General features: G+C 38.3%; 1 protein-coding gene across 1 annotated transcript in view; it reads right to left on the bottom strand.

Annotated features, from left to right (window-relative positions):
• Window positions 1–13163, bottom strand: part of hydin (HYDIN axonemal central pair apparatus protein) — a 677137-nt gene that overhangs the window by 410921 nt on the left and 253053 nt on the right. Inside the window, exons 12-14 of the mRNA XM_048605579.1 lie at window positions 11607–11830; window positions 8369–8436; window positions 891–1126 (exon numbers count right to left, since the gene is read on the bottom strand). Of these exons, the coding sequence (XP_048461536.1) occupies window positions 891–1126; window positions 8369–8436; window positions 11607–11830 (528 nt within the window). The remainder of the gene's footprint in view (window positions 1–890; window positions 1127–8368; window positions 8437–11606; window positions 11831–13163) is intronic.

Below are 13163 nucleotides of genomic sequence, written 5' to 3'. Positions count from 1 at the left end.
CCAAATTTGATAAGCAGTACTGTGAACAAGGGAGATTCTGACACAAGAACCATATGGAATGCTGTTCCTTATCTATGTCACCAACATAAAGAGGTATATTTGAAAAGGGTTGTTGAAAAGTTGTTTGAAAACTCTACATGCAGTGCATTCATCAAGTAACAATAATGACTCTAAAAAATAACTAGCTTTAAGGGTCTCTTACAGAGCATTCTCAGCACAAAAATTAACTTGAAATGCACAATGTCATCTAAAGATAAGATAAATTTAAAATTGTGTAGTTATTTTGTCGATTCTAGAAACTGGCTCATAACAAGGTAAACAAGAGATGATTTGCATTTGTAAAGGTGGAAATGGGAGCAATTAATCTGTTTAAGCGGCTGCTCGATGTACAAACTGCTAGATTAAACACATAAATATAAATTATTCCTTTCATTATCTCCCACGAAGAGTAGACTTACACAGAGAAGAATGGATGGCATCAGCTTTAATCATGATTGCAGAATGATGAAATCTGCAGGTGTGGAGTCTGCATCAATATCATTATTTTCAGGTTCACAGTGTGGGATTTCATGACAAAAATGTAAATAACAATGGGACTGCAATGAAACTTCAAATAAATTGTTCCTTTTAATTTTTTCACATAAAATTCAATTGGCAACTGTGAAACTTCACAGCCACCATTGTTCAAAAGTATTATAAAATGGAAACTTGCAGTCCGGAAGGGATAACTATTTTTTAAACAGGAGCCAAGATTAATCAAATCACACTATTATTTCATTTTTTAGCTCAATGAAAAGATGCTTACAGTGGCTGGTAAAAGACCCACTGAAAGGCTTTTGCTGATGCCGGTTCGGATACAGACAAGCGAAGGCCAAGTGATATTTTGTTACCTGAATCTCTTTTCCAACATGGGACTTAATGATACCACCACTAGGGTTTATAGTAAATTCTTTGAGTCGTGCTCCTGATTCGACATTTATCCACGAACTTATGCTTCTGCGTTCTGAGGCCTGGCTGAAGCTTGTTTGACTGATTTCACCAATGCCGTCACCAGGAATTTGCAACTTAATTGACATTGGTACCAGGGATGTGTTGGTAAGGCAACATGATATGGTCTTGGGAAAACCTAGAATGTTTTGAAACATAAGTTTGATAGAAATTACCTATATGTACTGCAGTCACTTCCACTTTAGTCCAATACAACTCATGGTTTACTATAAACAATGGGACAACATTCAATAACCAGTTATATCAGAGCTTCTCAGAGGCCCTGTTAGCTTTCTTAGAAAGATGCAAACTGCAACAGTGACATTGTATCATATGTTTATCAAGAACACAAAACCAAGCTTTCTCATTTTGTGGTGATTTTAATATTCCCATTTTTATATCCTTATAATGACTGCAATGCTTCTTTTCACTGGCCGTCTTAGCCCAGCAAACATAAAACAGCTGGTAGTTTAAAAACTCTTGAAGGTTTTTTATCACATTTACAATGTGATGAAGTGGGTGTAGAGAGACCAAAAACAGCTGACAATTTGGCAAAGCCAGGGGAAGGACAGCGCATCAATTTTAACATCAGAAACTCCTTGTTATTTGCATCTTTTGTTTTGTTTCCAGCAGCCGGACATATTGACAGTCTGGGTAGCTGTTCGGTGGAATAAACAGTGATAGGGATTCTTAGGGATGGTCTCTGACCTTTGGGTGAGGGAAGGATAAACATTCTTATGTGGGGTTTGGAAGAAATCAGTCATCAGGGTTGAGCGTAAGGAGGAAGTGACCAAACTAATTCGGTAGAGAAGCTCAATCATAGACTAGAGTTTGAAGGTTGGAATTAGCCCTGACAAACTAGAGAAGAGAGGCCATTGGGTTTGGAGCATGATAATTCAATAACTGTTCTTTTTATTAGGGAGGACATTGGGAATTTGAAGACCTCCTATGAACCTGGCCGGAGTATACTGCTCTTTTTGGCTTTGAAGGTTTACTAAAAACAAAAGGCACTTAATTCATGAACTTCCACCTTCATTTGCTGACACGCTTCCAGACAAACGAGAAAACTGTACATCTCACTGTTGTTTCAACGAGCTAATGAAGTGTCCTGCTGCTTTAGACACATGGCAGCCGGTGCCTGCATGATTCCCTCTCATTTTTCCTCTTTCTAATCCTGTCCCACTTTCCAGGACATTAATTTTTCCTCAATCAGCAAGTCCAAAAACTAGTTTAGCTGGTTATTATTACATTCTTCTTCACAGGAGTTTGCTGTGTGCCTATATTACAACAGTGATCACTGTCATCGGTACTTAATTCACTGTAAAATGTTTTGAGCTATCTTGTGGTTTAAAATGAGCTACACTAATAGAAGTCTTTCTTTTAAAGACATAGTTGGGTGTTCACCACCCTTGAAATCCTTTACTGATCTGGCTGGAGTCTGAAGCAAACAATTTCAACCTCTTTCTTTTTATTCACAGCTTTTCTCTTGATTATTTTGATTTTTTCCTCCCATTATTTTTGATGTGTTGTTTTGTCTTTCACTACTCTGTAACATTCCATTTTCACGACAGTTATTTCCAGATTTCCATCTTCCCTGTGTTTCTGTTACAGCAATTAGTGCAGAGGGAAATAAATTAGTGAGAAGTTCATCTAAAAGTAATAAAATAGCGCCATATGAAGATCAAAACTGTGCAAATGGCAGATGCCAGCCTAGGATTCTGTGCAGTAGTGGAAATACTGGAGATCTTTAAAAACAAGGATGTGACTCAGCTTTATAAATGCTGTCTCCATTTGCTGCCCCAGTTCATGACAAATTTTTCCAACTATCAAATTCACTTTGGTACAGAAGTAAGATCCTGCAACTGCTGGAAATGTGAAATAAAAACATAAAATTCCAGGAAGACTTAGCAGAACAGGCGGCCTACAGGAGACAAAAGGAATTGCCAGCTCAGGTCAATGGCCTTTCAACAAAATTGGAAAAAGTTAGAAACATAGTAGGTTTCCAGCATGTTCTATTATATTTAGCTTTATTTTGCAAGCTCCTTTGTCATTTAATCCCTACTGTCTTTCATTCTATCACAGATCTTCCCTTCTGTTCTTCCAATAATCTACAGGCATTGTAAAATTAGCTGAGAGCACATATTTCCATTAGTTCAGGCAACAGCTATATAAGGGCCAATGCTTAAATCACAGCATTTTTAGATCTATTTTGTTAATGAATCAATATTGAGTAACATGAGATAAATAGGTGTCAAGTGCTTGTCATTTCTGCTGTTGATAATTTAAGGGTCTGGTTGATTGACACTTTTATAGGGCTGTGGTAACAGCAGTTTTTTTTAGGAATGCTATGAATTACTGTCATTAAGATTTTCTACATATGATAATAACAAAGGTTAAATGCTGGTTAGACAGAGTCCAGAAATATATCCTTTAGGTCACAGTTTTATTTCTACTCACACCATCATGCTCTGCTCCCTTCCTGACTCTCCTTTATACAATTTTTAATGCAATAAATAAATGATTTCCTAAAACCTATTGGCCTTATTATCTTCTATATCATGGACCGAAGGGCCTGTACTGTGCTGTACTATGTTCAATCCTCGGCAGACACTTGTAGCATACTATTAACAGATTTAGATATCATTGTTATGAGAGGTTTTATTGGTTCTGTACCAGTGCAGAGTCCATACTAGGCGAATGGACAGAAAAGTGCAATGTGTTATGGTGGAGAGTAAGAGGGGTTATTGAAGTCGATGAAGGGTATGGGTTGTTATTTCAGAAATGAAGGGTTATTCAGAGTGAATGGAGGATTATAAATTGGATTGAGTAATATAATTTGGGTAAAGCACACGTGGGATCATGAGGACAGGTGGAAGTTGGCATAACCGATATGAGGGGCAGCTGAAATGTGTTGGAGAGCATAAGTTCACCTGCAATACTTATGAGTCATGAGGGTGAGTAGAGGGGCTAGTGTTGTCAAGAGGGCATCAGGATTCAATACAGTTCAGTTGCTATGAAGGGTCTGTGGGTTCATTGGGGTTGGATGGAGAGGGTATAGCTGACATATAGTATGAAGGGTTATTGGGAGTGGCTGTTGGAATGGATTAGGCATGGGAGTGATGGAATGTGATGTGTGGACGAGAGAGCTTACCATTAAACAATGCAACTCGGAATGAAATCCCAGTGAACCGAGGTAGGCATTTTAACAAGGCTATCTTGGCACAAAGCAGACCCCGTAGCCATATCCAAACTGTTTACAGAGCAGATCACTCCCTTGAAGGAAATTCTTCCTGAGGTAGGAAAGCAAAGCTGGGAAATTCTTATTATCTACGTGGAACATGATAACCCAATCCTTTAAGTCTGTTTCTTTGTCCACAGATATCAACAACTCTGCTGAATTATTTTGTGCATTTCTTGTATTAATTACAGATTTCCAGCATTGGGAATATTTTGCTCTTGTCCTAGACTAAACAATCCCTTCCTGTAACTTAACTCTTGGAACACCAGTATTATTCTGGTAAACTTCACAGTAAACTCCCTTCATGGGGTGATATATTCTTCCTAAAGCATTGTACCTTAAACTTTCCGAAGTATCAAAGAATCATAGAATTATTACAGTGCAGAAGAAAGACATCTGGCCTCTCATGCTCATGCCAGCTCTTCAAATGATCATCATTACCTGATGACCAATCTTCTGCCTTGTCTCTTGCACATTATTTCTGTCTAAACGATCATTCAATGCTTTCTTGAATGCCTCAATTCAATCTGCCTTCACCACATTTCCAGGCAGTGCATTCCATACACGAACTATCAGCTGTGTGAAAAAGATTTTTTTTCTCACATCACCTTTGTTTCATTTGTACTTCACTTTAAATCTACGCCCTCTTGTTCTTGTTCCTTTTACGAGGGGAACAGTTTCTCCCTAACTACTCTGTCCAGTCCACTCATGATTTTGTAAACCACTATCAGATTGCCCCTCAGCCTTTTTCTTTCCAAGAAGAACAATCCCAGCTGCTTCATTCTATCCTCATAACTGAAGTTTCTCATTCCTAGAAACATTCTTGTAAATTACTTCTGCACTCTCTCCAATGCATTCACATCCTTCTTATAATGTGGTGCCCACAACTGTACACAACACACCAGCTGAGGTCTAATAAGTGTCTTATACAAGTTCACTATCACGTCCTTGCTTTTAAACTGTACACCTCTATTAATAACACCAAGAACACTTTATTAGTTACACCCTCCACCTTCCTGCCATATTCAATGATCTGTGCACATATAGACCCAATTTTCTCTGTTTCTGTAGCCCCTTTTGGATTGTCTTTCAACATACTTCCTACATAAGTGCATCACCTCACATTTCTCTGCACTGAACCTCATCTGCTACTTATCTGCCCACTCCACCAACTTGTCAATGTCCATTTTGGACTTACATATTGTTCTCCTCACAGTTTACAATTCTTCCACTTTTTGTGTCATCTGCAAACTTTGAAGTTGTCTCCTGCTCCAAGATCCAGATCATCAATATATATATCATGAAAAAGAAGTGTCCCAATACCGACCCCTGGGGATCTTCCTCTAGACCAAAAAAAATCCATTGACCATTATTCTCCATTTCCAATCACCCAGACTTTTTTTTTACCCAAGTTACTTCTGTCCCTTTTATATTATGACATATAACATTCCTCACAAGTCTGTTGCAAGGTAGTGCTCCAGAAAAATACCCCAGGCATGGTCCAACCAGACTTATAGCTAAAAAAGGACTTCTACCTCTTTGCATTCTAAATCTGTGACTGAAAAGCATTTAGTTTTAAAAATTATTTTCCTTATTTAGTTTGTCATTTTAATGATATATGTACCCCCGCAGAGCTCTGTTGCTTCTAACTCTTCACCATTTATTAAGTTTTCCACTGTTTTTTTAAGTCCAAAATGCCTTCATTTGCCACATTTTCCTAACTATTTAAGCTTTCAATATCTCTTTGTAATTTTATGCTTTAATTTGCATGGTTTACAATACAATCTATCTATACGTGATCAGCAGATCTGGATATGTGGGTTTCTAACCCATCATCTAAGTCACGAAAGATGCAGTGAATAGCTGAAGGCCCCCAACACAGATCCTTGCAAGACACCACTTGTCACATCCTGGTATTAACCCCAATCACTGTCTATGATCTCTCAGTCCATTTCCTAACCATATTGATAACTGCTTTCAAGTTAACAGAGTTCATCTTTAGGTAACAGTCAGTTGCCCTCTGGAAGTACATATAAATAACATCCATTGATATTCCTTGCCTCCTATTTTAGCCATTTCTTCAAAAGATTCTAACAGTTTCATCAAAAGTGATCTACCCTTTACAAATCCATGCTGGCTGTTTCTGATCAGCTGAAAAGTTTCAAACTGTTCAGTCACAGTATACTTAATAACAGACTGGATGCTATCTGACAATAGATATTTGACTAATTGGTCTATACTGAGTTGGCTTCCCTCTCTTGCTTTTCTTAAATGGCAGAGTAGCATGCACAACCTCAACAATTTTCCAATCCGCATGAATGACTCCCGAGATGAGAGAACATTGAAAGAATATCATCTGCCATTTTTGAAATCATACCATTTTACTGAAGTCCAGCCCATGATTCCATTGTTTTACTGAATCAATCTGAGAAGAATGTTCATGCACAAACTTTGATCGTCACTGGGTTTTGGAATGTTCCCTTTCAGTAAAACTTCTTAATCTAATACGTATACCCTTTAACATCTTTTCAGAAGAAATCCAGTCTTTACATTAAACAGGAAATTTGTTTCATTTATAACAGGCAGGTCAATCAGGACAAAGAGAGACAGTCCTCTGCTCCTGTTCCATGAACCTCCACAAAGATCACAGTGTTCACAGTGCCAACATCAGAATCTGACACTTCATCCACTGCATTAGAAAAGTCCCAGAAACTTTGCTGCAATTGAAATATAGCGTACTCAAAGAAACACAAAAAGTTTTGATTGACTAAAATGTCTACTGCTACAGCTCGATATAAAATCCTTATTTGTCAAGGACCCCAGATGTAAAGGTAGTCAGACACTGCACTCAGACTAGATCAGCACCATCTGGGCCTACTATCAAAATCCTTGAACCAGTTTGCTGGATTTTCTTGGACATGACCAAAAAAAAATAGATGCTGTACAGTCAAACCCACTCCATCCAAAACTGCAGAAAAAGGCAACTTCTCTGATATTTCTTCTCTCCTCCTCCATAAGAGGGCACTGGAAATCAGTGCATACCTCAACAAAGAGGCCTGCTGTCTCTCTCCAAACTCATTGCAAACACTAGGTCCTCAGAGAGCACCATGTCCACCTTCATGCTGTCCAACAAGGTGCCAGAGATCTTAAGGATTAGACCCATCTGGATCATTTTCACTTGGACATTTTGACATAAAGTTTTCATGGTGAAGGACTTCAAAGCAGAACAATACAAGTATCCTTAATGATTTCCCTTAAGGAGGCTCAAAGATAATCTGTATCACTCTTCTTGGACAGATGCTGATATCAGTAAGGGGATCATCTTATCAAATAGCAGAGGTGTGTTGTGGGTGATTTATTCCACTGAGCCAAAGGTCATTTCCAATTGTGTAGCAAGGAGAATGAATAATTGAGATGATATTGTTTATGTTTTTTTTGAATGAACATTGGAAAACAAAATTCTCTTGCATTGGTATTCAGCTCATCCACAACTAATCTAAGTCGATCAAACAATACCTCTTCTAATAGACCAATTTGTCCAGCTTTATAAAGAATAGAACTGTGTCTAATTTAGAACTGCAATTTAAACCTTATGCAGATGGCTTGTCAGTAACAATACACTGAATAATCAATCAGTCGTCCATAAATCAGTTATTATTAATGACTGGTGCCCATTGAATGATCATAAATTTGAATATAAATGGATGCCGTCTAATTATCTGTCACTAAATATTTTACTGAAAATATCACCTATGACAATCTTGCCAAAAGAACCACTCTTACACTGCTGAAACCCTGCATTCCTGAGTTACTGCCAGACTCTGAATGTGCTATTAACTCAAAGAAAGCCAGTCAAAGCTATAGGACTTGCACGAGGCCAATGTGAAAATGAAGATATCTGCTTTACCATTACAAATGATCAGATGTGGCTTTTGGGGCCAACAAACTTGATGGACATGAAATGGATGTAAAGAAATGTATCAGAGAGTTCTTTCGTAAGGGCCACTGAATTAATCATAAATTTGAAAATTCCACATGAATAGAAACTTCATTCCTGATTATTAAATGGCACAGGAATTCTTCATTTCTTTGCAATTCTTTTCCTAATAGCCACTATGTGGCACTAACATATTATATACTCACCAAAGGACACTTCCCCAAAGTTCAGTACAGGCATATTGAAATGAAAGGTAGGTCCAATGACATGTCCCCTGCAGGAAACAAGCAGTTATCAGCATATTTTATGCAGCAGTTGGCTGTAACAATTAGCGATGCATCTGCAAGGCCACTAAGAAAATAATTTTTAGCAGTTCAATGCCGACACTCGGCAAGTTTCAATGATAATGAATACAGTCCAAGGTGAACATGTCAATACTTAACCAGTGAAACAAAATAGGCAATCTCTTTCCAAATGTAACAGAACAGCAGAACGTTTCTGACTGGGACTGAGGCTCCAGTCAACACTTTAGAAGATTTCTAGCAAAAGTACTCTCAGAAACCAATCAAAGAAGATACTAGATTCATCAGATTCACTGCACCATTATTAAAACTCTCACACCTAAAAAAAAAAGTAGAATTAAGGTAAAAACAGCAATGAGAAAAGTACGTCTCACCACTAGTCGGATCAAGTTATTTTCAACTTTAGTCAGTTGAAAAAGTCAATTGATCAGCATGACAAAATATCATTATGTCTACCCCATTCTCCTGCCTGTGAAAGCTAAACAATAGCTTTCAGAGTCCCACAGAAGGATTCTAGCCTACAAAGTAACAGCTTTGTAAAGACATGGGCCTGATATTAATAGTGATGGCTAAATAGCCAGGGGATGTGGATATTGGATAGAAAAATGGATGACTGGGTTGCCCCACATGTTGTGGAATTTTAACAGATTTTGTGCCTGCAAATCAGCACTATTAACAGTCTTAGCTTCCAGTCTGGTGTGGTAACTGTGGAGCAGACAAGTCTGATTCCTGAAACTTGACCACTTATAAACATATAGTACCTTTGACATAATAATTCCTCATAAAATGGGTCACCTAAGCATTATAATGCAAAACAGTCTGATTCTGTTTCAGAAAATTGCCAGGAAGCAGAATGGAGTCAGTGAATAGGTCATAATAGAGACCAAAGACAATAGCCTTATTTCTTCAATACTTAATTGAAAAAAAAATCTAGTCATTTAAAATTGCATATTGGACATTAAATCTGAAATTGTAGCATCAATGGAAGAGATGAGTGAGGTGTCAGTGAGGTAGAGGTGACTGCCATTAGTGTAAATGCAGAAACCGATAAGTTTACTATTGATATTGTCAAGGGGAAAGATGTAAATGAGAAACAGGAGGGGTCAAAGATAGGCTTGAGAAATGGTGTGGGAGGAAGGTGAAATGTCATAATAGGTGAATTGTTGCCAACAATTAGCTATATAAAATTGGAACCATGTGAATGGAGCTCCTCTCTACGAGACAATGGTGGGAGGAGTGGAGGATTGGAGGAGGAAATTGTGGTCAAATGTGCTGAAGCTTGCAGACATGTTGAAAACAATGAAGACCCACAAGTTAAAAATATTAACTTGACCCTCATTTAGACTTCATTATTGACGCAAATATGCTGAGAGTGAAGCTAAAAATGATCTAAAGTTTTAGAGCTGACCTTCAACCTGTCCAATCATTACACCACAATTATTAATAAACCAAATGGAATACAGAACTAAATAGCCAAAGCCACAGTGAACAAAACAGAGAAAGTGATGCTCAAAATTTTACACTCCCTGACAAAATACTTATTACTGAATTTTCTCGACAAATATGGGAAATAAGGATAAAATCAGAAAGAGCTGGAGAAACTCAGCAGGTCTGGCAACATATGTGGAGGGAGAAACAGAGTTAACATTTTGAGTTCAATATCTCTTCTATGGAATAGGAGCTGGTGTTGGTCAGAAACCAACTCCAATGAAAATTCAGATGTTCCTTGATTGACCTTTTAATTGGTATGCAAACGAGCTTCATACTCACTCAGGGCCAGAGGGGACAGGTGGGTTACGTGAGGTTTGGGGCTCTTTTTGACACCCCACAGAAACCATCTGACTGGCCTGTGGGAGAATCTGCTGATTGTTCCAAAGCCTTCCATTTCACCAGAGGGAAGCAAGATGTCACGAGAAGCCAAAAACACGTCACCAAGGTGAGGGCAGCCACTCAACATTGGCCTGTATTTAATGCTGGAAATTGTGGATGAAGGAGCTGGAGATTCTCTTTCAGGGAATGGCAGAAGGAGGTCACCATCTTCCACAAAGACCACACGACCTTAAGAAATAGGAATAGGAGTAGGACTTTCAGCCACTCGAGCCTGCTTGGCCATTCAGTAGGATCATGGCTGAGCTGAAATTCCTCACATTCACTGTTCTGCATTTTTCCCATAACCCTTGATCCTCCTTTTGATCAAGAATCTATTTATCTCAGCCTTAAATAAATGCAAGTACTCTGCACCCACAGCTCTCTGTGGCAAGGAGTTCCAAAGATTCTCAACCCACAGAGGAGAAATTCCCCTTCATCTGAGTCTTAAATTGGCACCCCTTTATTCTGAAATTATGCTTTCTGATTCTAGACTCTCCTATGAGGGGAAACATCCTCATAACATTTACCCTAGCAAGCCCCTTAAGAATCCTGTATGTTTCAATGAGATCAACTCTCATTCTTCTAAATTCCAGTGAGTAGAGTGCCAAACTGTTTTACCTTTGCTCGTAAGACTATTCCTCCAAACCAGGGATCATCATTGTGAACACAAACAGAAATGCTGGAAAAACTCAGTCAGTTTCGCAGCACCTGTGGAGACAAAACAGATTTAATGCTTCGGATCCAGTTCTGAAAAAGGGTCATTGGATCCGAAACATTAACTCTATTTTCTCTCCAGAGGTGCTGCCAGACATGCTAAAAAGTTTTAAACTCTGTAGATGAGGAAGGATATGCTGGTGTTGGAGATGTCCAGAGGAGGTTTACAAAAATGATCCCAGGAATGAAGGGCTTGTCACATGAGGAGCGATTGAGGAATCCAGGTCTGCACTCAATGGAGTTTGGAAGCATGAGGGGCATCTCATTGAGACTTAGAGCGTATTTAAGATAGAGATAGATAGGATCTTGATTAGTAAGTGGATCAAAGATTATAGGAGGAGGCAGGAGAATGGAGTTAAGAAACGTATCAGCAATGACCAAATGACAGACCAAACCCAACAGGCCAACTGGCCAAATTCTGCTCCTATATCTTATGTTAATCTTCAAGAAGCTCCTTGCCACATTCAACCTTGAGCCATATATTACCTTTCACCACACAAAATGGAAAAAAAACAAGAAAATACACAAATTGTGTCTGGATAAAGAAAAAGCAGCTTACTTGAAAGTCACTTGGACTGGCTCAGGGGTTCCTTTCACTGAAAGAAATAAATCTACTATGAAATTCCCAAGAATCGCAGCTTTGAAAGTCACCTCCAACAACTGGCATTTGCCTGGCAACAGGGTCCCTTCACATGGGTTCAAACAGAAATAGGACCCCAACAGGTTGCGTGCAGGAATCCGGGTGTACGCAGCAGGAATATCACCCTTGTTGATCAAGACAAGCTGAAAAAATAAATACAAAGTGATAAAGTTGTTGCCATTTTTAAAAATACAAAGTCGGTTTTTCTTAATTTTAAATCAGAAAATTGAGTTATTCTCACTTTGTGCAATAGTGCAAAATGGGCAGCCATAAATCTTCAGTCAATATCTATCTTAAACACGTACAGGCTTTGCCATTGGAAATGTGGAACTTATCACTAGGGCCTGCACAATTACTATCCAGTCGTGATTGTACATTTGGACTCTCTCACGTTTGCTCTTAAATAAGTATGTTTTGCATCTGTTTACAGTGAGAGATTCTGGGAGTTGTATGCTATACCACAGGCAAAAGGCTACAAGGTTGCCGTAGATAATCCTTGACCTACACACCAGAATTGCTGAAGCTTATAAGCCATGTTCAATCTTTAGTATATGGATCTATAAAGATTAAGTAATCTGTAATCCGTGGTATATAAGGTATATGGTTAAAACTTTACATAAATTAACATTATTGATACTTGGAATTATTACTGCTGCCCCTGCATTAATGAAATTATTGTATTTTAGCAACAAACATTTCAGAGCTGTGCAAACCAATATAAAGTTTAAAATAGATTTTGTGAATCTTAGAAGGGGGAGTTTTTTGGCAGCTCATCTCTGTTCTGCCACACCTTCTTAGTGTTAATTCTATGAGGCAAAGAGAAATTGCCTGAATTCTATACTAACACCTGAAGGAGAACTGAAGCTCCGAAAGCTTGTGTTTTCAAATAAACCTGTTGGACTATAACCTAGTGTCGTGTGATTTCTACTCCTCAGGGAATTTGGATTGACATTGCCACTTACTTCAATAGTAGGTGAAAAAGAAACTATATAAAATGCAAAAATGACATGTAAATTCGCCAAAGGAAAAAAAATCAATAAATGAAAAGCAATTAAAACAAACCAAAAGTTAAATCCTCACAGTCAATCCAACCTTCAACATGAAAAGACATTTCATGCCTTTTTCAAAGGAGTGTTAATTAAAGATTGGCATCAAGACACAGGATGAAATAAAATAAGAACGGAACAAAATCTTGATCAATGAAGGAGGTTATAAGAAATTCCTTAAAGAAGAAGAGGAGTAGGGAGATATAGCAACTGACAAAGGGAATGCCAGAGCTTAGGCCTAGGCAGTTAAATGCACGACTGTCAACAGTGGAGCGATCAAAATTGGGAAGAGATCTCAGGGAGGATTGTAGGAATGGAGGAGACTGCAGGGAAAGGGATAAAATTGAGAGATTTGAAAAAAAAAAGTTTTTGAAAGCAATAGACTAGAACTGGGCGCTTAACAAAAGTAAGCATCTGGATATCAGCCAAA

This window comes from Rhincodon typus, chromosome 15 (assembly GCF_021869965.1).
Source record: "Rhincodon typus isolate 14 chromosome 15, sRhiTyp1.1, whole genome shotgun sequence".
NCBI classification, from domain to species: Eukaryota; Metazoa; Chordata; class Chondrichthyes; order Orectolobiformes; family Rhincodontidae; genus Rhincodon; species Rhincodon typus.
Note: the sequence above shows the minus strand (reverse complement) of the source record. Positions and strands in the feature narration are given on the sequence as shown.